This window comes from Nannobrachium achirus, assembly GCF_963921795.1.
Source record: "Nannobrachium achirus genome assembly, chromosome: 18".
NCBI classification, from domain to species: Eukaryota; Metazoa; Chordata; class Actinopteri; order Myctophiformes; family Myctophidae; genus Nannobrachium; species Nannobrachium achirus.
The window spans coordinates 16,471,747-16,499,735 of record NC_137825.1 but is presented as its reverse complement, the minus strand read 5'-3'; the positions used below and the strand labels follow the sequence as shown (position 1 = coordinate 16,499,735).

General features: G+C 41.4%; 2 protein-coding genes across 3 annotated transcripts in view; one reads left to right on the top strand and one right to left on the bottom strand.

The window, feature by feature from the left end:
• The window catches only part of gpam (glycerol-3-phosphate acyltransferase, mitochondrial), a 65,026-nt gene extending 60,848 nt beyond the window's left edge, over nucleotides 1–4,178 (bottom strand). For both annotated transcript variants that reach the window (XM_080746943.1, XM_080746944.1), the window contains exon 1: nucleotides 4,044–4,178. The gene's annotated coding sequence lies outside the window, so the exon portion shown is untranslated. The remainder of the gene's footprint in view (nucleotides 1–4,043) is intronic.
• On the top strand, nucleotides 335–15,053 carry LOC308302664 (uncharacterized protein). The gene is made up of 4 exons (XM_080746949.1): nucleotides 335–384; nucleotides 12,828–13,190; nucleotides 13,843–13,980; nucleotides 14,745–15,053. Exons 2-4 carry the CDS (start codon nucleotides 12,878–12,880, stop codon nucleotides 14,789–14,791), a joined length of 498 nt encoding a protein of 165 aa, XP_080603075.1. The 5' UTR covers nucleotides 335–384; nucleotides 12,828–12,877; the 3' UTR covers nucleotides 14,792–15,053.
• The last annotated feature ends 12,936 nt before the right edge of the window (nucleotides 15,054–27,989 follow it).

Genomic DNA, 27,989 nt, shown 5'->3' with positions numbered 1-27,989 from the left:
CGGACCCCCATCTCAAAATATTTAGTTTAGCAAAATTTGAGTTACAAATGTTTGCTTAAAAAAAATACATGAGCTGTGAGCTTGTATATCTGCTATTTTTCAATGGCTAAAGTATAAAAGAATTAAGGCCCCTCCACCTTGGGCCCTAGTAACTCAGTCCCACTCCCCCCCCCCCCCTCCTGTGACGCCCCTGTCCTGTCCTATTCTAAAACGCAACGGGCCGCTGGCTGGCTGGCTGGCAGGGCAGGCGAGGAGAGAAACCAGCTTTTTCAATGGGGTCAATGACCGAGAGTACTCCGAACGGATGGGGTGACTTTGACGGAGGCAAAGAGGGAAAAAAAACTGCTTAAGGTTGACATGCTGTAAGGATTAGGGAACAGTCAGGTGAGTGTGTGTGCGCCGGCCATATAACACGATATGCAAGTTTCCATTAGGTCTGGTCAGGCCACAAACCGCCTGGCAAGAAGCGAGCCCTCCCTCCTTTTCGAGATTATAGCGGCAATAAACACTGCATTTTATATACAACTGTATAGCCCACTGTTAATCTTGAACATAGTGTTATTAACATGCTTGGCAAAAGCCTGCTAGCAAAACAAAACAAAAATCCATAGAACACACTAGGGATGGGACGATATGAAAATGTGATATCACGATTATTGTGACAGAAGAAATCGCGATTTACGATATTATCGCGATAATCACACATCCATTATCCTGGGGCGGAACATTTGCCAAAAAAATAGCAGATCTACAAGCTCACAGCTTGTAGATCAGCTATTTTTTAGGAAAGAGATTTGTTAGAGAGCGAAAAAAATACTGTATCAAGTACGTATATTAAAAGTACCTTTTACCAATTATAGAGGGTTTAAATGGTACCGGATATGCAGCTCGGCAAATAAAAGGTGAATTGAACCCAGTGCATGGCGGATGACGATATCACGATAATTGAAATCTCCACAATATCGCGATAAACGATAATATCGCAGATCGTCCCATCCCTAATAAACACCACATTATTATACAAGCTGAGCCCACCGTAATCTTGGAACCTAGTGTTAACATGCTTGGCAAAAGCCTGCTAGCAAAACAAAACAAAAATCCATAGAACACCCGCAAAGCTGAGAAGAGAACTAGGCTCTGGGGATTTAGAAAGTGGTGTGTTCTCGCTCCTCTGCTGTTAGTGCCAGCCTTGCACCACACACACACACACAAGCAAGCAGTTATATGAGACAATGGGGCCTTAAATCCCCCACTTGCCATAAAAGTATGTCCCCTCCACCCACTTGTCATATAAGCCCCCCATAGTCCCACACACACACACACACACACACACACACACACACACACACACACACACACACACACACACACACACACACACACACACACAGTACATCAACAACACTTCTTTCTCCCATGTGTGAACTGTTTCGACAAAAGAAGGCTAGAGACTGGAACACAACCACCCTAAGGACTACAAACCAAGGATTGACATCTAGACCTATACTGCACACATACAGTATGAAATAGAGCTGCTACCTTTAAATGCATTTTGAGAACAAATAATGCTGCTATTTGTTCCAAAAGCTTTATATACCCTGTACAGTATATACAATGTCACAATGCGACATATAGCTCCGTTTACACAATGCTGTACCCCCTCCAACTGTATATATGATCCCCATTTTCAACTGTTTTTGAGCGGTGGTCACACCGTCTCCATAGCGTGGCCGTGTGTGTATCCGTGTGTGTGTGTGTGTGTGTGTCTGTCTGTCTGTATGTAGCCTCTGGTGTATGTAGCCTGAGTACCCTGGGTGACCAGAGAGGTGCTGTTGAGTCTAGTCTGCCCTAAGCATCAACTGCAATAGCAGTGGCGGCCTGAGTGACATACATGCATGCATGCATGTATGCATGTATATTTGTTTTGCTGTTGCGCAGCCTCCACGACCACCGCTCAGTTCACACGGGTGTGATTTTTATTTTATTTGTGACACTTGCTTTGGCAATGTAAACGTATGTTTTCTCATGAATCTTGAAATGAATTGTGTGTGTGTGTGTGTGTGTGTGTGTGTGTGTGCGTGCGTGCGTGCGTGCCTGCCTGCCTGCGTGCCTGCCTGCCTGCCTGCCTGCCTGCCTGCCTGCCTGCCTGCCTGCCTGTCTGTCTGTCTGTCTGTCTGTCTGTCTGTCTGTCTGTCTGTCTGTCAGTGTGACACAATGAGATTGCTGAAAAGCCTACTACTGTATCTTAAACGTAGAGGTGCAGTAGATGGTGCTGCTACAGTATATAGCAGAATAAGCACAACAGCACAAGCACGAGCCACTAGGGCATAGCCTAATGAATCATAATTTGGCCACCCCCGCCACGGGACCGGCCTCCCCCCACACAAACACACACACACACGTACGTCACACACACGCACACACAGGCTTCACGGTCAACTCAAGTGACAGGAAGACCTACAGTAGTATAATAGTAGGTTAATCCGTCTCCCGGCAGCAGCCTCCAGGCTGTCAGGGTGTCTGAGGACTGCAGTGGTAATAAGCGGGTCAAACAGTCCATGCATGGTGACGGTGGTGGTGTGACACTCAGGGTGACAGATGGGACGCTGGCTGGACGGCTACTGCGGCGAACAATGGCACAACAAACGGACCTATAGGCTGCTACTACTACAGGCTATCACTGACTGAACGTCGCTTGCTGGCCACGAATGTTGGGATGTTTTCTGTTTTGGTTACGCAGAATTCATCTCACTTTTTAAACAATACAAGTGAATAAAATGTGTCCTAAAGCATTGGTTCTCAAAGTGGGGTCCGGGGACCCCCAGATCAGCTGTCATTGAGGGAGTTCCAGGGGGTCCCCCCCTCTAGGAACCAAATGGACCCTTATGGGTTGTTAACTCAAGAGAGTGTACAAATGGTTAAATTAAAATTGATTTTACAATATATAGATCAGGGTCCCAGAGATAGAACAGGGTCTCAGAGATAGAAATGCCATTAGATGGGGGTCCGTACAGCCTAAATCCATGTCAAACTGGGGGTCCTTGAAATTAAAATGGTTGAGAATCACTGCTATAGAGCCGTACAAATCCGCTCTTATGGGGGTCCCGGTGGCATATCTTTTCAAATGGGGGTCCGCAGGCTAAATAAGAGTCAATTTGGGGGTCCTTGTACATGAAAATGTTTGAGAACCACTGTCCATTTTTTTAAAGAGATGCGAACGAAGACTAAACGGTTTGCTTGCATGGTCGTCACTGCATCAATAGGGTCATCATCATCATCTGTGCCTTTGGTGTAAACTGACAGGACCGGTCAGTCATGACTCAAAATGTCAATATATCAACATAATAATCAACGTGCTCAGATTAGTTTTTCTTCTCCTTTATGTATGCTATGTAGTTCCGTTATTTTTCGTCATAACAGAAATCAGGGGAGGAAACATAACAGCCAAAACAAACGACTGGTCTGGTCTGACACCTCATGTCAAAGGACATGAGAGGGTAGCACGGCAAGTTAGCCCGCACCGCGTTGTACCGAGGCTGGTGTCCTATCGAATTTTGCAACGGCGTATAAGGACACCGTTACTCCAGTGTAACTAAAGGTTGCCTGTTTTGTATTTTTTTTGTCGGGAAATTATAATTCATAAATACGTCCCCGGGTAAACAGTAATAGAATCAAGGTCATCTTACGGCCATTTATTGTGCAATAATGTTAAATAGTGTTCAAGATACTTTCACGAATCACGATTCATTAAGAAAAATGCGATAAGAAAATTCATTTTCAGACACGTTGTTGTAACCTGAGCTGAATGGACAACATGTTAGCATTTGTACTGCTGACCAATGTATAATACACAACCTCCGAAAAACAACATAATCTGTGACATAGCTACAACACAGTAACGACAGCACAGCAATGAAGCAACCCCTACGGAGTCACATAATTCGACAGGTCACCAATGTCGACGCAACGCCGCACGGCTATCCCGAATAGCCTAAATGTGCCTTTATTGTTAAAAGACGAGACGCGTTTTCTTTTCAACGTACCTTGAATGCAGCTTCACGTTGAAACATGTCTGAAGAATCCACCGCTCAGAGAAACAAAGTGCGTCTATCCGTGTCTTTCACTGTCGCTGTCCTTGACTTGAGAGCAGCAGCAGCAGCAGCAGTACTCCAGCAGCTCCCATTCACTGTAGCGTAACGTTGTGTGTGTTTGTGTGTGTAGTGTCTAGTGCGTGTGACTGTGCGTGCGTGCGTGCGTGCTGACAGTAGCAGAGTGACAGCAGGCTGCAGTATACTGCTGCTGACAACTGTTGTCTTCTACTGCACGACCGGGAGAGGGGGCTGTTTGTCGCCTCAATTCCTCCTAGCCCTGAAACATCATGACGAGCGTATCTCACGACCGTCATGGATGGACCTCAAAATGGTGTTGCGCAGTTTTGCCAATTTGGCACATACGTCGGCGTCTTCAAAGATTTCTAAAAAATGAAGTGCTTACAGAAGGCTCACGCATGTCACAATATGATTCGCTCGAGCAGGATTACCCGTATCTTCCGTATTGTTTAATAAGAAACATTTTAATCCGATTTGTCGCCATTTTCTGAAAAGGTTTTAATGTATCAGAGTGCAGTACACCTTCCAACCGATGGGGTCTTGTTGAGAAAAATCTGAGGAAATGGCCGTCGATCAAATTAAAATGCTTTTTATTAAACAATAAGGAAGAAACAGGTAATTCTGCTTGAGCGTACCATATTGTGACATCTGTGAGCGTTTAGTAACCCCTTTATTTTTGACATTTGAACGTGTGTTTAGACGTACGTGGCAAATTGGCTTAATTGTTCAACACCAGGCTGAGATCGATCTATGACAGTCGTGAAATACGACCGTCATGTTTCAGGGCTACTCAATTTCTTTCCTTGCTTGTTTTGTTTGGGCCTTTTACAGTCTGCTCTGCGGTTTGGACTTGGACTGGTGGTAAGATGAGTTTGATAAATGTAGGTCTACGACTACTACTTACTATGGACACTGGACAGTATATGAATATGTAGAATGCTAAATGAAACCTAGTCTTCCCTGTACTCTCTTTTCCAAACTATTCCTTAATTAGGCTAATTGGTCGATTGGCTGATTGATTGGCTGATTGATTGATTGATTGATTGATTGATTGATTGATTGATTGATTGATTGATTGATTGATTGATTGATTGATTGATTGATTGATCGATTGATCGTGTGTGTGGGGGGGGTGCGTATATTATAAATCAAATAGGCTATTGGAAATAAAACTCTCTGAACCACATAAACCAACTATAAATAGTAACACCATGTTTCTATCATACCACCACCACAATGGTGATTGATTGATTGATTGAATACAGTTGCAAATAGTACAGTGGTAGGGCCTACTATCTTACCATGATTGCTAAAAGGATAACACGAAAAGCCATTGTTTCCATTGTGTTCAATTCATCGAGACATTTAGAGACAGGGTACAATAATATACAATAATAATCATGACATCATCAACACTAGCAATACATTTATTTATACATTGATTATCTGATATCAGGGTATATTATGGTGTATATATGCAACATGATTATGAGAACAAAACAGTGACCCAGACATGACTACATCAGGAAATCCAAAGCACAGAGGACACTTCAGATATAATTATTCAGTCTATTATGGGAGCATACATAATGACCTTGAATAATTTAGGCAACATTGTACAAACATGCCCAGTAGATGTCCTGGTTTCAATACCTACAGGAACATGTAACCATGGACATACATGAATGATAATACACATTGGTTCAATTGTAAGAGAAGTCTTCCCTGTGGTTGCATGTAGTATTGAGATCATGAATCCGGCACCCGGAACACTTCTCTTTGGGATAGCAACTTGGGGAGTTTACGCCTCAGGGCAGTGCATGGTGTCTTCTTCTAAGCATAATGTAAAGATGCAAAGGAACAGTGGCGTCAGTTCAGCCAAAGCTAAGGTATGGCAACATGACTGGTGTCTTGCACGCGTGCGAAGGCGCGCGTGCAAGACACCCAGTCATGTTGCCATACCTTAGCAACAGGCATGATTTGTGCTCAGCGATCCTCACTTTTAAACATATTTTTGTTTGGCCAATGTATGCCTTTCCACAAAGACAGGTAAGCAGTAATAGCCGGGGATCCAGTCCCTCAAATTGGGATAGGACCTGTGATGTTCTGCCGCACTTTTTATTTCTGTTTTATCTATTAGTTTGGTCATTAAGGTCCACAGAATGTTGGCCAGCCAAAACAGTGAAAAGTGGGGAAAAAAGTGATGACTCATCACTTTTGACTGTTTTTGGGGGCCAATATTTTGCCCAAGGAATGTTTTTCATGCAAAACAAATGCTTGCAATGGATTCAGAATGATGAAGAACCCCTAGTTTGACCCCTCACATGCTACTTAAAGTAGATCTTTTTTCTTGTTTTAATATTTCTAGTGGAGTCAATGGGACAGTGAATATACAAATGGCCATAACTTTTTATGGGTTAGGGTTAGGGTTAATGTTTCCGGCAGAGCAGGCCGAGCAGGCCTCTCATAGGACCTTAATGACCAAACTAATAGATAAAACAGAAATAAAAAGTGTGGCAGAACATCACAGGTTCAACCCTATTCCTTGAGCTTTTGGGCATGTGGATCCCCGACTATACCATGTTGGTGGAATTGCAATTGATAAAGCGTTTGTGCTTGAACGTTTTAACTGTCAAGAGGATGTGAGAAGAATTTGCAATTAGTGGCATCGTGCACACCGTCCACATGATCATCTATATTAGTTGCCCTTGAGGGACAGCCAGGTGGAGTGCTCAGGGCTAGATGATGATGAGTGAAGCAATTCGTCTCTAAGGGTTGGGGCCCGTCTGTGTGCAAAGAGAGGAGAATGGCTATGTTATTGAGCATACTGTAGGTTCTATGGCTGCAGAATATAGGCCAATGTTTTCATATTATTTGTTTAATCTGGTCTTTACATCTTTGTTGTGCTTACTTAGATAATTGCTCCTTGGTCAGCGGTAATCTTAGGGCAGGGGTCTTCAACGTTTTCAGGCCAAGGATTCCATAGTTTCATTGTTTGACAGCACAATCATCAGTGTATTTTGGATTCATGTCAATTTGTGTTTTCAGATATTTAACCACTTGAACCATCGATACTTAATAAACTTGACCTTTCACCCTGTACTTAGTCTGCTCTTTTTCCCCTACACCAAACCTCTTTGTCGAAAATAGCCGATCTACAAGCTCACAAAGCCTCGCAGCGCAAGGTGTGTGAGCTTGTAGATCTGCTATTTGTGGCTAAAGTTCTCATAATATGGACACTAGGGTTCAAGTGGTTCATATAAAAAATGGGGAAAAAAGGTTTGTACCACACAGAAATTTGGAGGAACCCCTGTAGTAACTCTGAGGACTCCCTAGGGGTCCCGGACACCCTGTTGAAGACACCTGTCTTAGGGTAACCTCTGTGCAGAAATCGGTTCCTCATGACAGGGACTTTGTTGTTTGAATTCTTCTAGTGAGGAGCAGTTTCGTCTAAGGCGAAGAAACTGCCCTGTGTGTGTGTGGATATTACGTTATAGCTAGGTGGTTGGAGCTGAAATGTATAAGGTATTTCTTTCCATGGATTTTCTATAGATTGGGGTTTGGATTTTGTTCGGATGTCTTTGAGAAGATGAGATTATGATTTTCTATATTCTTTTCTGTGTAGTTCTTTCTGTTGCACTGTTGTTTTGTGCAGTTGTTTGAGTGCTGAGTGTTTAATGGACTACAATGGAAACAAGCCTCTGGCTTTTAATAGTTATGTTTTCCAATGTAGCCTAGACCTGTATAAACATGGTCAATAAAGTATTCAATCAATCTCTCTCAAAGTCTGCCCTTTTGGGGATAAATGGTTGAAAGGGCTGGAGGGATAATCTTTTTGTAATGCTCCTTTTGGACCACAAGAGGGTGCCGTCTTACTAATACTTTAAGAGGCATGTACTGTAGGTTGGCCATACTTACTGAAACACATTTTAGAGTGCATATTGCTCACTCAGTATCCATTCAATTGCATCTTTTATGACACTGACATGCTTGTGAAGGGGAGATTCAGTTTCTAATAATGTATTCATTGAAGTCAGTGTAAAGGGCCACAAAATATTATCCCCAATACATTATTATAAACTGAATTTATTAATTTGGCATTTGTGTGTGCAGTAAGTAGCCACAGTACAGTACCTTGGTCAAGAAGGGCAATGGCAGGAGAATATGTAAAGATTTACGAGAAGTCAGAGCACCCCATGACGACCTGATAGAAAGCTCACACAGGAAAACCACACTGCACAGTGTTTCATACGGGGCTCAACAAGACTGAGGGTACACTCACACTGTATACGTTCATTGTTCATCACATAGAGGATGTAAGCTAGTTTACAGTAAATGTCTACATGTCAGTGGTTCTCATGTCAGGACCCCAATTGATATGTTGTTGGCCGAGAGTATATGTTGCAAGGGATCCCCATAGGAGAAGATTTGCGTTAGAATTTTCAAAATGATTCAAAAGTTTCACATTTCTTCAAGATTTTTTCAAAATGTTTAAGAATAGACAATCTACAAGCCCACAGTGCATCGCAATGTAAGCTTGTAGACTGACTATTTCTAATAGCTGAAGCATAAAGATTAAAATTGTCTTATTGATTTTGATACTGTATTTTGCTGGGGACCCGAAGGAACCCCTTCAAGAACCACTGGAGTCCTGGACCCCACTTTGAGCTACTTTTTGAGCTATTGTTCAATCAAACCAAATAACAGCTTACTGTTCAAATTAGCAAACCCTGAGATTGAATCCAAAAGACTGCTAACTGAGGACCTCACACAGGGCTGCATTCGATAATGTGATGCATGCACACATTCTTTTGTTGGCAGATTTAAATGTCCCGAATTGAAATTAAACTGTATATCTGCATGTTGTGTAGACAATTAATTTAAGGAGCATACATGTAGAATATACATGTAGTATATTGATTGCCATGCAGTTAAGTGTGTACAGCACTGCAGCGACCAAAGAAAGTAACTGCAGAGAGCTTCAGAGGACATCCTGTCTTACAGCCCATCTGACTCTCTGTGCACGTGCACACGCACACACACGCACACGCGCGCGCGCGCACACACACACACACACACACACACACACACACACACACACACACACACACACACACACACACACACACACACACACACACACACACACACGCATGCAAACACACGCACACATACACACACTTTACAAAAGCGAGACTGTGTTCACTAAATTAACAATTTTGGCATATCTTAATCAAAATCACTTTACAATTATGTATTTATTCAAGTACAGTGTAAAGGGATATGTGACTTACTTGTGCCACACTAAAAGGAAAAACACACCACACAGCCCTATGTTTGAGGCTTAGCTGAAGTGCTGGAGCTACAGTTGAGTTGTACTTTTCTTATCCCCTTGGGCAAATTTGTCCTCTGCATTTGAGACATCCTATAAGGACTTATAGGAGCAGGCACAGTGGTTCTCAAAGTGGGGTCCAGGGACCCTCAGGGATGGGGTTCCAAGTGGACCATTATGCTGCGTTCACACAGATAATAAAGCTACAGTCTTCCATTCATTTTCAATGGAACCAGCGACATGAAGATACAAAAATACATCTGACGTTTGTAGCTGCTACACAAAGTTTAGCTGGCTTCAACTTCAGTTACAAAGCGACAAATATGCTGTGTAGCTTTGTATCTATATTTTGTATCTGCTAGTGTGAACGCAGTATTACTGGTCTGTACAGTCTCAGAGAGAAGGGTCCTTAAAATGTAAACGTTTGAGAACCACTGGTGTAACATCCAGGCCAAGACAACTCCTGTTATTGACAGCAGCCTACCTCGCGGTTAAGGGCAATGGTAGGAGTGCATACAGTAGCTCACTAAGAGTGAAACTTGAAGTATTCACTGTAGTTTCATACAGGAAAGCCACTCTGCACATTGTTTCATAAGTGCTCACATGTATTGTAAGTCATTTGGTTTCAGAGTGGTGGGCTGCTGAAGGTGTTGGCTTGCTTGCTTCATTGTTCACACATATAAGAAAGCTATTTTCTTGTCTATATACTGTTGCTGTCGAGTGGAATGTCCCAAGCTTTTTCATTGGTTCAATATTTATAAAACCCACAGACACACAACCACTTTAACTTTTACTTAAAACTATTTCAAAAGTAGCAAAAAATAGCAAATCTAAAAGCTCACAACATGTTGCATCTTAACTCGTTGTGAACATGGAGGGTGTTGTGAACAGGGTGGGTGACACCAGAGGTGAGGTGACAGGTTGGGTCTGGGATTTTGCACTCTTCCTAAAGTTATTCTGATGTAATGTTTATATAACATTTCGCTACAATATAGCTAATATCCATACAAAATGCAAAGGGAGGAAAGTAAAATAAACTGACAAGTATAAACTTGCAACATCATAATATTTAAGGCTCATTATCTTACTCAAGTTTACCTACACCATGTACCGTAAAATATACATATCTGTCCATCACAGGCCAAATTCATAATTGAACGGGGTCACAAATTAATATGCTGCAATTACAGGTGTTACTATCTGTAAAAGTATCAATACTGCAATGTAGAAATACTCTGTTACAAGTACAAGTCCAGAATTCAAAATGTAATTGAGTAAATGTACGAAAGTATTGGCATCAAAAAGTATCAAAAGTAAAAGTACAAAATGTTTGAAAATAGCAGATCTACAAGCTCACAACTTGAGCTTGCAGATCAGCTATTTTCAAATAGCCAGATATAAAATGGTGATTAACAATGTACGTTTAATAATATTATAATTTATATCTGAAAAGTAACTAGTGATAAAGTTTTCAAATAAATGTAGTAGAGTAAAAGTACAATATTTGGATCTGAGATGTAGTGGAGTAGAAGTAAAAGTATTGGAACTTGGAAATACTCAAGTAAAGTACAAATAACTCAAGATTGTACTTAAGTAAATGTACTTAGTTACTTTACACCACTGCCTATGACTATGTGACTGTAACTAACCACAAAAAACGTGCGGAAGCTTACAGTAGATGAAAATGAAAATATTCCACTCAGTTTACCAATCACGCTTTGTTTATCGTTCAGTAGGAGTCTGTCTGCTTGTCATATCAGTCTGAAAGAGCTTTGTCCCTCATGCCACCGTCAGTCATGGGAATGCTACATATGATTTTAGCTGTTCTACTGGGTAAACCTTCATTCTTTTTTATTATAATGATTTATGAATATGAATTATGATTGAATTCTTAGGGTGCTCTTTGATAATCCAAGAAATAAAATGAGCTGTATAGGGTTGTGCAATTAACAAAAATATATAAATCGATCATTTGAATCAATGACCGACTTTCCTTTTTTGTATTTCTTATATACTCTGTATCAACAAATCAACATGAAAATGTTGAATATAATTATTTTATGTAAAGAAGAAGAAAATATCAAAGCACTCAAAAGTAACAGAGAAGAGGGCGTAAAATCAATGTACTTTAATCATGTCAATTACAATCATTTAGTAATAGACATGATTAAAGTACATTGATTTTACGCCTCTGTTCCTTTTTAAAAATCTCTGTTGAGGACCTGGTTGATCTCTGTTGAACTAAATCAATTAGTCTGATTAACCACTTAACCCAATGTTACTTTGTTGTACAAAAGTGGAGTACAAAACATGAGGAAATTGTCAATCTATGCAATGTTGTGCACTTTTAGATCTGCTATTTTCATTATAATATACGTATATACATGTAAGTAGCAGTAGTTGGTCAGAGTCTGCCTGATGACGAAAAGCCTTACATACTGTATATCATTTCTTTTAACGTAATTAAGGCAAAAGTTTTAAATAATCGTCATATTGATAACCACAGCCCCACGCTGTGGTATTCTTTCAAGCAACAGTGTTCTTTATTTTACTGTGGAGTTGAAGTGAGCATTATTATTATATCGCTAATTTGGTGGAAAAGAGTTTTAACTTTTCAAAGTAAAAATCAATACAGCAATGTAAAAATACACTGTTACAAATAAAATTCTGGTAATGATATTTTGAAAATAGCAGATCTACAAGCTCACAACGCGCTACAGTACATTGTGATTGATGCGTTGTGAGCTTATAGATCAGATATTTTAAAATAGCCAAAGTATAAATAGGGCTGAAGTGGTTACTGTATGTTTTCTAAATAATTCAAACCTACAAATTAACTAAAAAAAGTTTTCAAATTATTGTAGTGGAGTAAAACTCCAGTGTAAAACTGAGATGTAGTGGAGTTTAATACAAAGTAAAATTGGAAGTACTCAAGTAAAAAATAAATAAAAAAACGACCTCAAAATTGTATTTAAGTACAGTACTTACTGTACTTACTCCGGAACCCCTAGGGGGTCCTCACACTTACTACAGGGGGTCATCCAAATCTTCTAATCCTTTTTATATTAACAACTTGAACCCTAGTGTCTATATTCTAAGAACTGTAGCCAAAAATAGCAGATCTACAAGCTCACAGATCGTCAATTTTCGGCAAAGAGGTTTGGTGTAGAGGGGAAAAAGAGCAGACTAAGTACAGAGTAAAAGGTCAAGTTTATTAAGTATTGACGGTTCAAGTGGTTAAATATCTGAAAACACAAACTGACATGAATCCAAAATACACAGATGATTGTGCTGTCAAACGATTAAACTGTATGGAATCTATGAAAAGGTTGTGCTTTACACCACTGTTATAATGTAATATTTTACTTTTATTTCTGCTTTTGCAGGTGTTCTGTACACCAGCCAGGATGGCATCATCTCTGCATTAGAAGTGGAGATGAGAGTCAGCCCAGGAGACAACGTCACACTGCACTGTGACTGCAGAACAGACACTGGAGTTTACACCGTGTGGTTCAGAAACTGCTCTCACAGGAACCAGCCTACTCTTGTGTTGTCCACAAAATCATACGCTCTGTTTCGGAGCGTTATCCCCTCTCAGTTCCAGATCAACTGGAACCAATCCAGCGGATCCTATGATCTGCTGATAAAGAACGTAACTCATTCTGACCTGGGTCTCTACTACTGCGGAACCCAAGATAGTACTGAAAGGCTGTACACGTTTGGAAACGTCTCCACAATGATTTTATTCCGTAAGTGATTTGATCTGTTCCTTTTTATTTTTACGTTTATATGTAAAATGAATTTGGACACTCTCCAAACAAATAGAATTAATATATCCATGGTAGGAATTATATAGCTTGTGGCATAGAATATGATGATGGATGGTTGACTAAAATTAACCTACAGATATGTCAATGTCAACACGGGGATAATATTACCAGTAAGACTCCCTAATCGGGAGATAAGCGACCGTCAGGTCGCATACACAAACTTTAGAAGGCAATCGTAGCCAATCACTAGGGAATATGGGAAATGGGACAGACCTTAGAGATACTGTTGAGTATTTTAGCTTGTGACAATGTTCTATTATTTGTACATACATTGAAGAAATGATATTCCCATCGTGTTCATTTGCGCTGCCTCACCTTTAGAAAACCTTTAGCTATTCCTATATCTCTAGACTTGTTTGCATAGCACACAGGTCAAAACTTACAGGCAAAGATGATACTGAGTAATATTTCTATGAACTTCTGTTCATAGAATACTAATACAGTATGATATTCAATGGATGTGTGCTGTTTAATGTCAGATATAACATTTACATGAGCTAATAATGATTAGACCGTATTGCAATAGTACTACTAATACCATATTATGGCATTATTCATCCAATATAAACAGGTTATTCTCTTAAAGATCTGGATAAGAGTGACAGCAGTGAGAACTGTGACTGCACTGTGGACTGGCTCCTATTAATTCTCTCCAGAGTTCTGACCCTCTTCCTCCTGCCAAGTGCCTACTATATTGGAACCATCCGTGGTAAGTCATCATTTAGATGAAAAGTGGGAGCCATGGCACCCTAGGGTGCCGTGCCCAAGTCCAGTGGTGCCGTTTAACCACTTAGACCACTTATTAATTGCACTGTACTTGGTGCATTCTTTTTCAATCTTCTCAGAATGTCTTACACGACACGTTGTGAGCTTGTAGATCGGCTATTTTCTGGCGAATGTTCCCCCCTAGAATAGGGATACTGGGGTTAAAATGAATGTGATTAAATGAAAAGATTCAGTCTGTCATGATGGAAACATATAGTCTCTCAAGTTTTCCTTGTGACATACTTCTTACATCTGACATACGGTATAAATGTAAGGTGCTGTAACACTGTAATTCAGGGGTGCCGTGGATTAAAACGTTATTTATAGGCTACAGGGGTGCCTTGAGCCAAAATGTTTGAGAACCTCTCATTTAGATTCAGCCAGAATCATTGTGAGAGAGGATCTTTACTCTGTTTTGGCTTACAATTATGTAACAAATGCACTGCATTGCACTGGACTGCACTGCACTGCATGCACATATAAACGGGGGCACACGCACGCACGCACGCACACGCACGCACGCACACACACACACACACACACACACACACACACACACACACACACACACACACACACACACACACACACACACTTTCTAAAAAAGTTGATAAAATTTGAATTGTGATCGATCTGATATATACACTCAAATACTTGCATGATCAGTCTGATAGATTTAGCTGTTCTCTCATCTCTCTTCATAACCAGAGTCCAACCGCAGAAGGAGAGAAGAACTTAAGAGGAGCACCGACTGAACCAGGAACAGATGATTCATTTGAATCACAACTGTGACCCGGAAATCTCTGGATGTTGCATACAATAGATATGTGTATGCTTACATTTTATGTCTGCTTTATAATGCTAATGCTGCACTTACAGTGCATGCACTTACAGTTCTAATACCTTTCAGGTTAGGAGGATGCTGTTAAAAGTGCCAATGGAAGACACAGTTTATGTATATTGTATATATATATTCCATCTCCATATTTATTCATCTCCACCAAGAAATTCTTCCATTCAGCCCTGTCAGCCCTGTGTGTCAGTCTGCAGCTAAACTTGGATTGCATATTAATTTCCAAGGAGCTCAATTTAATTTCCAAGGAGCTCAAAATACATTGAGTGTTACATTGATAACATTCATTGATAATTCCTGTTTCCTCTCTTTTTCATTTTCCTCACCTTAATGTTCACTTTCCTTTTATTTTCTAATTGCTTTGCACATTATTATTAAGAGTAGATTTTGAACAGAGCGACCCTGATGTATTTTCTAATGAGCCTCTGCTGACCTCTAGTGGAACAATTAAGACATATAGGTCTACCAAAAAGCCATTACTGCAGCACTGGCAACCAATCTGAAACTAAACTAATCTCTGTGTATAGGCATAAAACTAGGGGTATGATTTCAGATATGTCATAGACATCACACTGTAGGACTTTCACATAACATAGATCTCCATATATTGGTACCAGGGGTCTCCATATATGGGTGCTGGTACTGGTGCGATACATACACATCACTGGCCAGATGGCCAAGAATTGCCCTTTATAGGGCGAGGTCGCATGTCGCCCTGAGGCATCTTACTAGTTATACTATTCATACGTCTCAGTGTAATGCACCAAGTCAAACGCACCATTATATGAAAATGATTCACCAATAAACTGATTCTGATAAGAAACTGCAGCAGGGAGCAAAGTATTTTCCATCTCAAGTCTTCTTTCAATTAGAATTTCAAACACCTTGAGGAATAATTTCCTTTTGTGGAATGAATCATTTCTTTACGCTGCTGGCGTCTTTCAAATCACATGCATGCAGTAGATTAGACAGACTGTCATGTGCGTGACATGGGATGTGAGGGTCATTCATCCTTGTGATATGATGACAATATGAATAAAATAATATAGTGTCAAGACGTCACGTCATATTTATGAGTAGTTTTCAATTATGATACACAAGGTCCCCATATCTATAAACGTATGTAAGGATGGTCTGCTAAGGATTTAAATAAACATAGTTAAGAAAGAAGTTGAAGCAAAACAGAAGAAAGACAAAAGGACAAAGAGAAGAGAGCTCTTTGAAAGGATTTTTGAACTTTTACCAGACGTTTTACTTGTAACAGACTATTTCTACATTGCGGTATTGCTATCTGGGATCTTGAGAGTCTTCCTAAAAGGAAATAAAATGGATGTGGTGCATCCCACGCTAGGTGTGAATGGTCCACACCATGAAGTACTGCAGCTGTACTACATTTTCAATACTCAATTCTCTCATTCTGAACTGATGCAATGCTGTTTTTATTGCTGACTGTGTGTAGTGGAGGCGCTATCTGTGGCATGGTTATTGTCTGAACTGTTATCTATTCTCGGCTATTGACAAACCAAGCAGATTCTAGAAACGGTGAAAAGTTAGAATATTTAGAATCTTCTAATTTTAAGAAACAGAGAGAGAGTGGACACGCATGCACTCACGCACACACACATGGGGTGGCTACAGGGGCATTCATTATTGTTTGTTACCAAAATTCATTAGGCCCTGCTCTAAAAAAGCCCCCATAGCCCCCTGCACGCGTGCACGCACGCACGCGCACACGCACACGCACACACACACACACGCACACGCACGCACACACACACACACACACACACACACACACACACACACACACACACACACACACACACACACTGACACACACACACTGACACACACACACACACTGGCATGGCCCATGGAAGGCACAGTTTACATTTCTCCATTGTAATCTCCAGCAAATCAGTAGGCTATTCACACATTCATCACACGCATGCATGCATGCATGCATGCAGATGTAGCAGCACTGCTGCCACTCTGTTGCAGTGGAGGACCTAATCCGTGCCACTGATGCGCGCGCGCAACGATCCGTCACAACGCTGCGGGAGATAATAGAAACCCTGAGACAGCAGCCCTGCCCGCATGCCTTCTTCTGCTGCTGCTTCCTCCATCCAGGGGCGTCACAAGGGGGGGGGGGGCTGCTATTTTTTAAAAGTCATGAAAATGTGTGCAAATCTCGGAATATATATTTAAGCGAACATTTGTAACTACATTTTTGCTTCTGGGGGGGGGTCACTGGAACTAAATATTTTGAGATGGGGGGGTCCGTGGCCAAATACATATCATTTTGAGGGTCCTTCACATGAAAAGGTTTGAGCACCACTGACATAGAAACATAGTTTTTTTCTTTTTTTAGGAGGACTTGCACAAATGGACTTGCACAAATGTTCACGACTTTTCAGAAAATACAAGCTCTACAAGCTTGCTGTGAGCTTGTAGATCTGCTATTTTTCAATAGTTAAAAGCACAAAATAATGCGTAATAATAATGCTCTCCCAGTCTAAATGGGTTAAACCCCCCTCCCCCATGAAGAACATTCATGGGGGGCCCGCAGTGAATCCTTGTACCCAGGGCCCAGAATTTGGTGCGACGCCCCTGACTCCATGCATCCTCCATCCTCAAGTGCTGAGCTGTTCATTTCTTCAACATGGATGATGGATCATTTCTTCTTTTTTTCTCCACTTAAACCCTCCTCTCCTAATCCCGACCTTCGCTGCCAGTTCACCAGCTCAGAGGCCTTGTGGTTATCGTGTTCACCCTGTGATTGCTGGAAGGTCTGCAGTTCATTCAATCCCCGGCCCGAGTCACACCAAAGACTATAGAAATGGTACCCGACACCTTCCCTGCTTGGCACTCAGCATCAAGGGTTGGATCACTTGGATGGGGGGTAAAAGTCCCAGTGATACGTATGTCCAAGTACTTGTGGCCGGGGGATGTGCATCATATACCACCTCACTTACTACAGAAAGCTGCTCGAGGTGTCCGTCTGTCTGTCCGTCCGTCCGTCCGTCCGTCCGTCACACACGTCACACGTCACACTTTTGCCCTGCTCATATCTCCGCAACCGTTGCCCCGATCCATGCCAGATTTTGCACACACACTCCTTACCTGCCAAACTACAACCTCCAAGGACCCCCGGAGCTCCAGGGACCCCCAGCTCCCTCGGGGACCCCCAAGTGTAAAAAATGAGCACATGTGCAAAAATTACCAAATGACCACCCCAACGGGGCTGCTCACGGGGCATTCCCGGGGACCACCCACTCCTGGTGCTCCAGAACGGATGCAAAAGTGGTGGCGCCCCCAGTGGAGGACCCCCTGCCACTGCAGCTCACATAAAATGCCGTAACTCGGGCTAGGAGCGACCGGGAGAGCCGGGGCCGGTACCTATTCGTCTGCCTTGGCGGCGCGGAGACCCCACCCCTCATTTCTCACATGGCCCTCTAGCGCCACCATGAGGCCGATTCAGATTTTGCCCTAAAATCACGAAAATCACTACACAGTATGTCTACACTCATGTCATCAACATGCTCAGGAAGATTTTGGAAAAACAAATTTTTGCTCTATTTGTGGAGATAAGTGACCTACGGTCGCTTATCTCCCGATTAGGGAGTCTTACTGGTGGTATAGAAACAGGAGAGGGGCGCCTGCTGGCCTACTGGTCCAGGCGCATACCACTTAGGCATGGATGCCTGGCGGCGTCGCCGGGTTTGATTCCCGATCCGGACAACCTTTGCTGCATGTCACTCCCCATCTCTCCCCCCATTTCCTGTCAGTCTACTGTCTAATCAATAAAGGCATATAAGCCCAAAAACAAATAAGGCCTAGAATTATTGAATGCTTTAACCAGTGAAAAATAGCAGATATACAAGCTCACAGCGCTGCGAGCTTGTAGATCTGCTATTTTTGAAAAAGTCGTGAAAATGTGTGCAAATCTTTGAATATGTATTTTCAAAGCGAACGTTTGTAAATTAAATTTTGCTTCTGGGGAGGTCCCTGCAACTAAATATAAATATTTTGAGATGGGGGTCCGTGGCCAAATACATATCATTTTGGGGGTCCTTCACATGAAAAGGTTTGAGAACCACTGACATAGTAGTCTCTCAAGAACAGACTAACTGAGCTCCAGTTAAGTGAAAAGGACCTTTTCTTTGACGATAATTTTCACAATTTTTCAAAAATAGCAGATCTACAAGCTTGCAGCTGTGAGCTTGTATATCTGCTGTTTTTCAATAGTTAAAACATAAAATAATGATACACATAATGTGTACCCGTTCTAAATGGGTTAATTAAAAATGAAAACAACAATGACTGTCCCAATTGAGTTGCAATTCAGAAGCTTTTATCCACGAGTTTCCAACGTCCCATCGTGCATTGCGCAGAAGGTGTCCGGCATTTCCGGTGTCGCAGCCGAGTGTGATCTACAAGCTCACAGCCGTTGCAACTGCAACGCGACCGACATGAGCTTGTATGTCTGCTGTTAACCGGATGTGTCCCACAGATAATTCTACAGTAAATTCTTGCGGAAAAAGGTAGATAGGTGTTTCTATAGGCTTTTCATAGCATAGTGGTTCTGCAAGCAAGTCAGAGTCAAGGAAATCGGACTAGAGCTGACGTGTTGTTAGCTTGAACATCCATCCCTTTCACCATCATCGTAATACGGAGTATAGATTTGGTTTAAACTGGCAGAATCCTGCGGCCAATGTGACCAATGTCAAAAGAATACTTTCCTCAATTCTTATCCACGGCCAATCTTTAGGCCTCCTCGGTGTAAACAAAGCCCTTTCCCCTTTTTCCAATCATTCGTTTCCTCTAGTCCCTTCCATTTTCAGTTATTGCAAATCCCTCCTTATCATCATCATCCCTCTATTCTCACTCCACTCTCCTGTTCTCTCTCTCTCTTGCTCTCTCTCTCTCTCTCTCTCTCTCTCTCTCTCTCTCTCTCTCTCTGTCTGTCTCCTCTGGTTGTGTTGTCTTTCCTCCCTCCGTTTTGCAGGCTCAGCTCTGTCCTTGGCTCTCTGTCTCGCTCTCTCTCCCCGTCAGCTTCAGTCTAGCCCCGGGGGGTTTGACTGGTGCACTTGGTCCGCATGCCAGAGCTCCCATAAGCATCTCTCACCATCCGCGTTTGTTTTCCTCAGTGCTTTAATCTGTTTATACCATTATGTCTATAACTCACTCAGTCTCAGTCAGTCTCTCTCTCTCTCACCCCACACCTCTGTCTCTCTGCCATCCTGGCTGTTTGTGCATATTATAGGACTTTATAACACAAGGGGTTGAAGGTACAATTCCCGCATCAGGGTTTCAGCCCTGCTCGTCTGTCTTGGGTGACAGCGAGAAGAGCTGCTGTGTCACAGCCATCAGCATATAGGGATGAGCCACACGGTTATACTGTCGCTGTCGATGAGCTGGTTGGTGTGAAAATAACCTCCCAGCTTATATGAGCAGATAAGGAAACGTATGTGTGTATGTGTGTGTGTGGGGGCCACAGCCGTTTGCCAGTTCGTTAAGCTTTATGGTCGACACGCAGTGAGCTCTCAGGAAGGCGAGAGAGGGAGGTTGGGCTGGTGGATGAGGTGAAAAGGAGGGTATGGAGGAATGAGAAAGGGTGAGAAGAAGCGCACAGATGTATTTTCAGCCTGAGAAGGCTGCATACTTAACTGAGGATAATATTACAGCTGTAGGGAGCCACAGGCAAGCTGAACCCCATTTCATCCACCGCCGAGAGATGCTTATTAATGCGCTTCCACAGCAATGTATCTCAACTTGACTCGGCTATACTTGGCTTTTTTGGTTTTTCCACTGGGCAAAAGTATAGTACCTGGTGCTTATTTTTAATGTTTTGTATTACCTCAAGCGAGCTGTGGCGATACCAAAAGGTATAGCGTGAAAACACTGCAGACTTATGATCGGTCAGAGAAATCATCACTGGTGCGTCAAGACTGACTCCCCTCTACTGCACGGAACCTCCCAAGTACCGTGAACAAACTTTTAAACTAGTTGGAAATGTGAAATATAATTTATACTGAGCAACTACATGGCCTATTTCTCACCTAAAATGTTATCAGAAACCTTTTTTCACGTTTTTCTTTTTTTGGACTGTACAGTGAAATAGAGCGTTTCCAAGACGCGTTGCTATTGTTGTGTAGCACTTTCCTATTCAGAGGGTTGGACATCACTGTGTCAGCCAGCTGCATTGAAGGGCTGCTACAGTACAGTATGATACCCAGACTGAGTAGATGTCTGTGGTAGGGACGTGCAGAGAATGTTAGAGAGGCAGGGACTGAAATTTGTGAAAGGGCCTTTTGGTGACAATATCGAAAATAGCAGACCTCCAAGCTCACAACGCGACGCGCTGCGATGCGTTGTGAGCATGGAGGTCGGCTATTTTCGGTGCTTGATACCACACTGAACTAAGCATAATCAAGTCAATACTGGAGACGTGGCATGGATTTCTATACTCAGAGGGCAATTCTTTCAACATAAGATGCTGCATTCAAGTTAAGGAGAGTTTGAGACAATGAAGGCAATTCTCCTGAATGCTGCCTTCGGTTATGGCATGGAGAAAGGGCATTTGCATTTCTGTCACTGAAAAACTGCATTCATGGTCTGGAGAGGGCACTTTTTACAGACAGATGAAAAGGCAGTGGGCTCAAGCCCCCTTTGATGTCTATGTGTGTACGTGCCTGCTGTGAATTTCTAACCTCTTCTTACTACAGTAACTACATCGAGGAAAGAATATGTTGCTATGTGACCTTTCTCTCAACAAGTTGAGTTTTAAAAAAACAACAACCGTGAAACATATACGTGTATACTGTACACTTCATGCAACCCATTGTGTTAGGTTTTCGTAACATGTACGAAAAAGTATTATGATCATTATTTTTATGATTATTCTGACTTTTTAAACGGGTGAAAACTGAAAACCCATTGAAATGCAAATGTCTTTTTCCAAAGGGGTTGGTGTTTTGTCCTAATATGGCACAAGGTTGTCATTAACCACTTTCAACCATGGTGTCCCTATTTTGGATGTGTCAAGGTGAATATTGTCAAACATGGTAAAAGATAGCTCATCAAGATTAGATTGTCTATTTAAGTATTACATATTTAATACTTACATTTTTTAACATTTTAAGTATAATATAGGGCTTAAGTGGTTAATGATAATCACCTAGCTACTACTTGATTACAATTAGTTGCAGCAAGTCTGCCATGGAATACTATGACTAGTTTAGTCATACACACTGTTAAAAGTTCAGTCCATAATGCAAATCAGAATTTTGTAAATTCCAATCTAACTTAGTTTGACCTTTTGGTCTCCTTTAAATGGATTTGACTTGCCAGGCTGGGAGGAGAACCAACCTTGAATCTACATTTGGAAGTTAAGGCATGATTTCATTTCAGAATTCTGCACTACTGGACATTTGAATTATAATGGATTTTTGTGTCCAGCTGAGTGAACATGGCTAAATGTCCAATAGCACAATAGGGTGGTTCTGACCTGTATCCTATGACGCCACAGATGGCTTCTAATTAGTAGGGCAGGAGAGAGGGGTCTCTATGACATTTTTTCGAAACCTGTTTTTTTAGGACCGTTATGATGTCTAGTTATGATTTCTGCTTGTTGCCGTGGTCAACTAATGTCCCATGGGATTCATTTTTAACCTTTTCTCACAACTATTCCCAATCTGAACCATACAATGGTCATAACAGAAAATGCCATAACTCTTGATGTAAACAACCTACAGGGACAAATGAACACACTTTTCTATATGATGTTGACCCAGGGAATTCATTAAAGTGGCTATTTTTAACATTTAAGCACATCTTGACCCTGTTTCAGGACAAAAACGGCGAAAAATAACCCAAAAATGTTCAAAACACGTCTATACTTCTCTTTGTACAGATAAATTAAGGTGTATTCTTTTTATACCACAGGTTTTTTAGGACCCTTATGATGTCTAGTTATGATTTCTGCTTGTTGCCGTGGTCAACTAATGTCCCATGGGGTTCATTTTTAACCTTTTCTCACAACTATCCCCAATCTCAACCATACAATGGACATAACAGAAAATGCCATCACTCTTGATGTAAACAACCTACAGGGACAAATGAACACACGTTTCTATATGATTTTGACACAAGGAATTCATTTCCGGCAACATTTTTAACATTAAAGCACATCTTGACCCTATTTCAGGACAGAAACAGCGAAAAACGACCAGAAATGTTCAAAACACATCTATATTTCTCTTTGTACAAATACATTAACGTGTATTCTTTTTATACCACATGTTTTTTAGGACCCTTATGGTGTCTAGTTATGATTTCTTCTTGTTGCCGTGGTCAGCTAATGTCCCATGGGGTTCATTTTTAACCTTTTCTTACATCTATCCCCAATCTGGACCATACAATGGACATAACAAAATGCCTTAACTCTTGAAGTAAACAACCTACAGGGACAAATTAACACATTTTTCTATATGATTTTGACACAAGGAATTTATTTACACCATCATTTTTAACATTCAAGCACATCTTGACCCTATTTCAGGACAGAAACTACTGAAATAGGGTCAAGATAGAAAAACTACCAGAAAATGTTCAAAAACATCTATATTTCTCTTTGTACATATAAATATTAAGGTGTATTCTTTTTATACCACTTGTTTTTTGAACCCTAATGGTGTCTAGACAATATTACTTCTTGTTGCCGTGGTCAATCAATGTGGCTTGGGGTTCATTTTAACCCTTTCTTACACCTATCCCCAAAACAAAACATAAGATGGAGATAATAGAAAATACCATAACTCTTGAAGTAAACAACATACAGAGACAAATCAACACATTTCCCCACATCATTTGCACCCAAGGAACTCATTAACGTGGTTATTGGAACTCATTAACGTGGTTATTAAGATTCAAGCACATTTTGAAACTACTTCATGGCAGAAACTGCAAAAGAATTGCAGAAAATATTCAAATCACATCTATATTTCTCTTTGTACAACATTTCTAAGGTCACATGTCATGTTTCTTAGTACCCTAATGGTGTCTAGTGTCAAGATTTAGTAGTGTTGCCTCATGTCCCATGGGGTTCATGTTTTTTCCCCAGATATGTTTTTGGGCTTTCATGCCTTTATTGACAGGACAGTAGACTGACAGGAAACGGGGAGAGAGAGTGACACGCAGCAAATCTGGACGGGCTCGGGGATCGAAACAGCGACCCACTGCAGGCTACACAAAGCCTACTGTATGTGGGATGCGCCCAGACCATTTTGAATCGATGTCCGTAAGTTAGCAAAGAACAATTTCACTGGTCAGTGTCTTCCATCTCATCAAACTCCACCTCATCCTCTTCCTTATCATCATCATTATCTTCACTGAGGACAGCCAACAAGTCAATGAGAGATTGGGGAAGAATTGGCCCACAAGACCAGACAGGCTCCAAAGTCCCTCCTTCCGTCTTCTGCCACCCCTGACCTTCGTCATAGGTTTAGGCCCCCACAAGATTGGCTCAGCTGCTGGCTTGTAACAGGCCACTCACTCTATAGTTCACCTGCTGGATGTGGGGGATGAGCATATTGGCAGAGGGGCAGGTGGGCAAAATGCACTCTAGACCTGCTGCAGAGGGTCTTGTCTTCTCCCACCAGTTTATTCAGCATCTTGCTCCTAGCCTGGTCGACTGATGTCTCGTGTGCTTGATTTTACATCACACACGTGAAAGCTTCCAGCTTCCGGCTTCAACTTACACATTTCTGCCATTAAGTAGTGTCAAAATGTGCTTGAATCTTAATAATAACAACGTTAATGAGTTCCTTGGGTGCAAATGATGTGGGAAAATATGTTGTTTACTTGTTATGGTATTTTCTATTATCTCCATCTTATGTTTTGTTTTGGGGATAGGTGTAAGAAAGGGTTAAAATGAACCCCAAGCCACATTGATTGACCACGGCAACAAGAAGTAATATTGTCTAGACACCATTAGGGTTCAAAAAACAAGTGGTATAAAAAGAATACACCTTAATATTTATATGTACAAAGAGAAATATAGATGTTTTTGAATATTTTCTGGTCATTTTTCGCTGTTTGTCCTGAAATAGGGTCCAGATGTGCTTGAATGTTAAAAATGATGACGTAAATAAATTCCTTGTGTCAAAATCATATAGAAAAATGTGTTCATTTGTCCCTGTAGGTTGTTTACTTCAAGAGTTAAGGCATTTTGTTATGTCCATTGTATGGTCCAGATTGGGGATAGATGTAAGAAAAGGTTAAAAATGAACCCCATGGGACATTAGTTGACCACGGCAACAAGAAGAAATCATAACTAGACACCATAAGGGTCCTAAAAAACATGTGGTATAAAAAGAATACACGTTAATGTATTTGTACAAAGAGAAATATAGATGTGTTTTGAACATTTCTGGTAGTTTTTCGCTGTTTCTGTCCTGAAATAGGGTCAAGATGTGCTTTAATGTTAAAAATTATGCCGGAAATGAATTCCTTGTGTCAAAATCATATAGAAACGTGTGTTCATTTGTCCCTGTAGGTTGTTTACATCAAGAGTGATGGCATTTTCTGTTATGTCCATTGTATGGTTGAGATTGGGGATAGTTGTGAGAAAAGGTTAAAAATTAACCCCATGGGACATTAGTTGACCACGGCAACAAGCAGAAATCATAACTAGACATCATAAGGGTCCTAAAAAACCTGTGGTATAAAAAGAATACACCTTAATTTATCTGTACAAAGAGAAGTATAGACGTGTTTTGAACATTTTTGGGTTATTTTTCGCCGTTTCTGTCCTGAAATAGGGTCAAGATGTGATTAAATGTTAAAAATAACCACTTTAATGAATTCCCTGGGTCAAAATCATATAGAAAAGTGTGTTCATTTGTCCCTGTAGGTTGTTTACATCAAGAGTTATGGCATTTTCTGTTATGACCCTTGTATGGTTCAGATTGGGAATAGTTGTGAGAAAAGGTTAAAAATGAACCCCATGGGACATTAGTTGACCACGGCAACAAGCAGAAATCATAACTAGACATCATAACGGTCCTAAAAAAACAGGTTTCGAAAAAATGTCATTGGGGTGCTGGTAGACCCCTCTCTCCTGCCCTACTAAATCTTCTATTCTGCCATCACTGCAGACCAAAGACAACTGATTGTCTTTGGTCTAGAGTGGGCTCACAATTATAAAGTCTATACAGTACAGTTACTGTCCACTCTATTAGAAATTCATTTTTGCCATGCTTAATAAAGAGGAGACAGATATTGTGGATTCATAGGAGAAGTAGAAACAGGATACAAAATTAGAAGAAATGCTGAGAAGGTTCCGTTTTACTTTGCAATTTTAATGAGGTATGTTCAAACCCAGGATTAATTCTGACCCAATTAACATTATTCAACTGGTAAAGTATAGATCCACCATGGGAACACAATCCATATAATGCAGTATGTCTTCATGCCTGTGCTATGTTGAACAGGTGTACCACGTGGCCAGGGGCGTCACAAGGGGGGGAAAAGTGGGAGTTACAAGGGCCCAAGGTGGAGGGACCTTTCATTATTTTATACTTTAGCTATTGAAAAATAGCAGATATACAAGCTCACAGCGCGGCACCGAGTGCCTCGCTGTGAGCTTGTAGATCTGCTATTTTTGAACAGTCGTGAAAATGTTTGCAAATCTTTGAAAATATATGTATTTTAAAGCGAACATTTGTAACTCAAATTCTGCTTCTGGGGGGTCCCTGGAACTAAATATTTTGAGATGGGGGTCCGTGGCCAAATACATATCAATTTGGGGGTCCTTCACATGAAAAGGTTTGAGCACCACTGACATAGAAACATACGTTTTTTTCAAAAACACCTTAGAAGGATTTGAAAAATTGAAAGACTTGCACAAATGATTTTTCAAAAATAGCAGATCTACAAGCTCGCAGCGCGGCACTCGGTGCCGCTCTGTGAGCTTGTATATCTGCTATTTTTCAATAGTTAAAGTACCCAGGTGCTGAGGTAAAGTAAAGTCCAAAGCATTATCATACGTAGACAGCAGGCACCGTGCTACACAGCTACAGTGAAAACATCAACTTATATGGAAGCAAAAGGCACAGATAAAGTTCAGAGACATTCTCCCTTTCATCTTCTGCACCGAAACCGACTCGTAGCTAGTCATTATTATCAGTACATCGTGTAACTCTGAGAGCCAAATTTATCCAAAGATTAAGATTATAAAACTGGTACAGTATGTCTTGACACGTGACTGACTAGACTGTGTGATTAATATTGTGTGCAAAACTAGGGTTTTTGGTCACAAGCCATATGACAACCTTGTATTAGTCATTGCTTGACCTTTAATTCCCCTTCTTCAGAGCAGTGCTGGAGCAAAAGATAGCTTTTAATTTCAGGTCTGAATGTGCACCTCAATATAGAATATACACACACTTCCTCAAGCATGACAACATCTTTGTGACAAATTCGGAAATGAGCTGCTTCCCCCCTGCGCCATCCGTCCCCGAGGGTAATTGTGGGAAAAGTGTTTGAAACGGAGGGATATCTTTAGCCCCCGCGGGACACATACCGTCGCATGTCAGTAGAGTGGGTCATTTGGACGCGCCTCAGTGTGTCACTTGTTTCTGGTCTCGGTGGATGTATTTCTGGACGGCAATGAATCGGCCGGCGAGGTTATCTGTGGCACTCATTAAAAATAAATGGAGGTCTATTGTCCCTGCATTCCCTGAGGAGGAGCCATTGTGTGAGTCAGCAAATGGCTGGCCCATGCAGCCCCTTTTTGGCATGTCAAACACACACCGCCCCCTCAATGTCACACTGCTGGTGGCTTGTCCTCTCTCTCTCTCTCTCTCTCTCCTCTCTCTCTCTCTCTCGCTCTCTCTCTCTCTCTCTCTCTCTCTCTCGCTCTCTCTCTCTCCGCTCTCTCTCGCTCTCTCTCTCTCTCTCTCTCTCTCTCTCTCTCTCTCTTCTCTCTCTCTCCTGTCTCTCTCTCCTCTCTCTCTCTCCTCTCTCTCTCTCTCTCTCTCTCTCTCCTCTGATTCTGTCTCTCTGTCTCTGAAACAGCTATGTGTGTTTGTGTGACT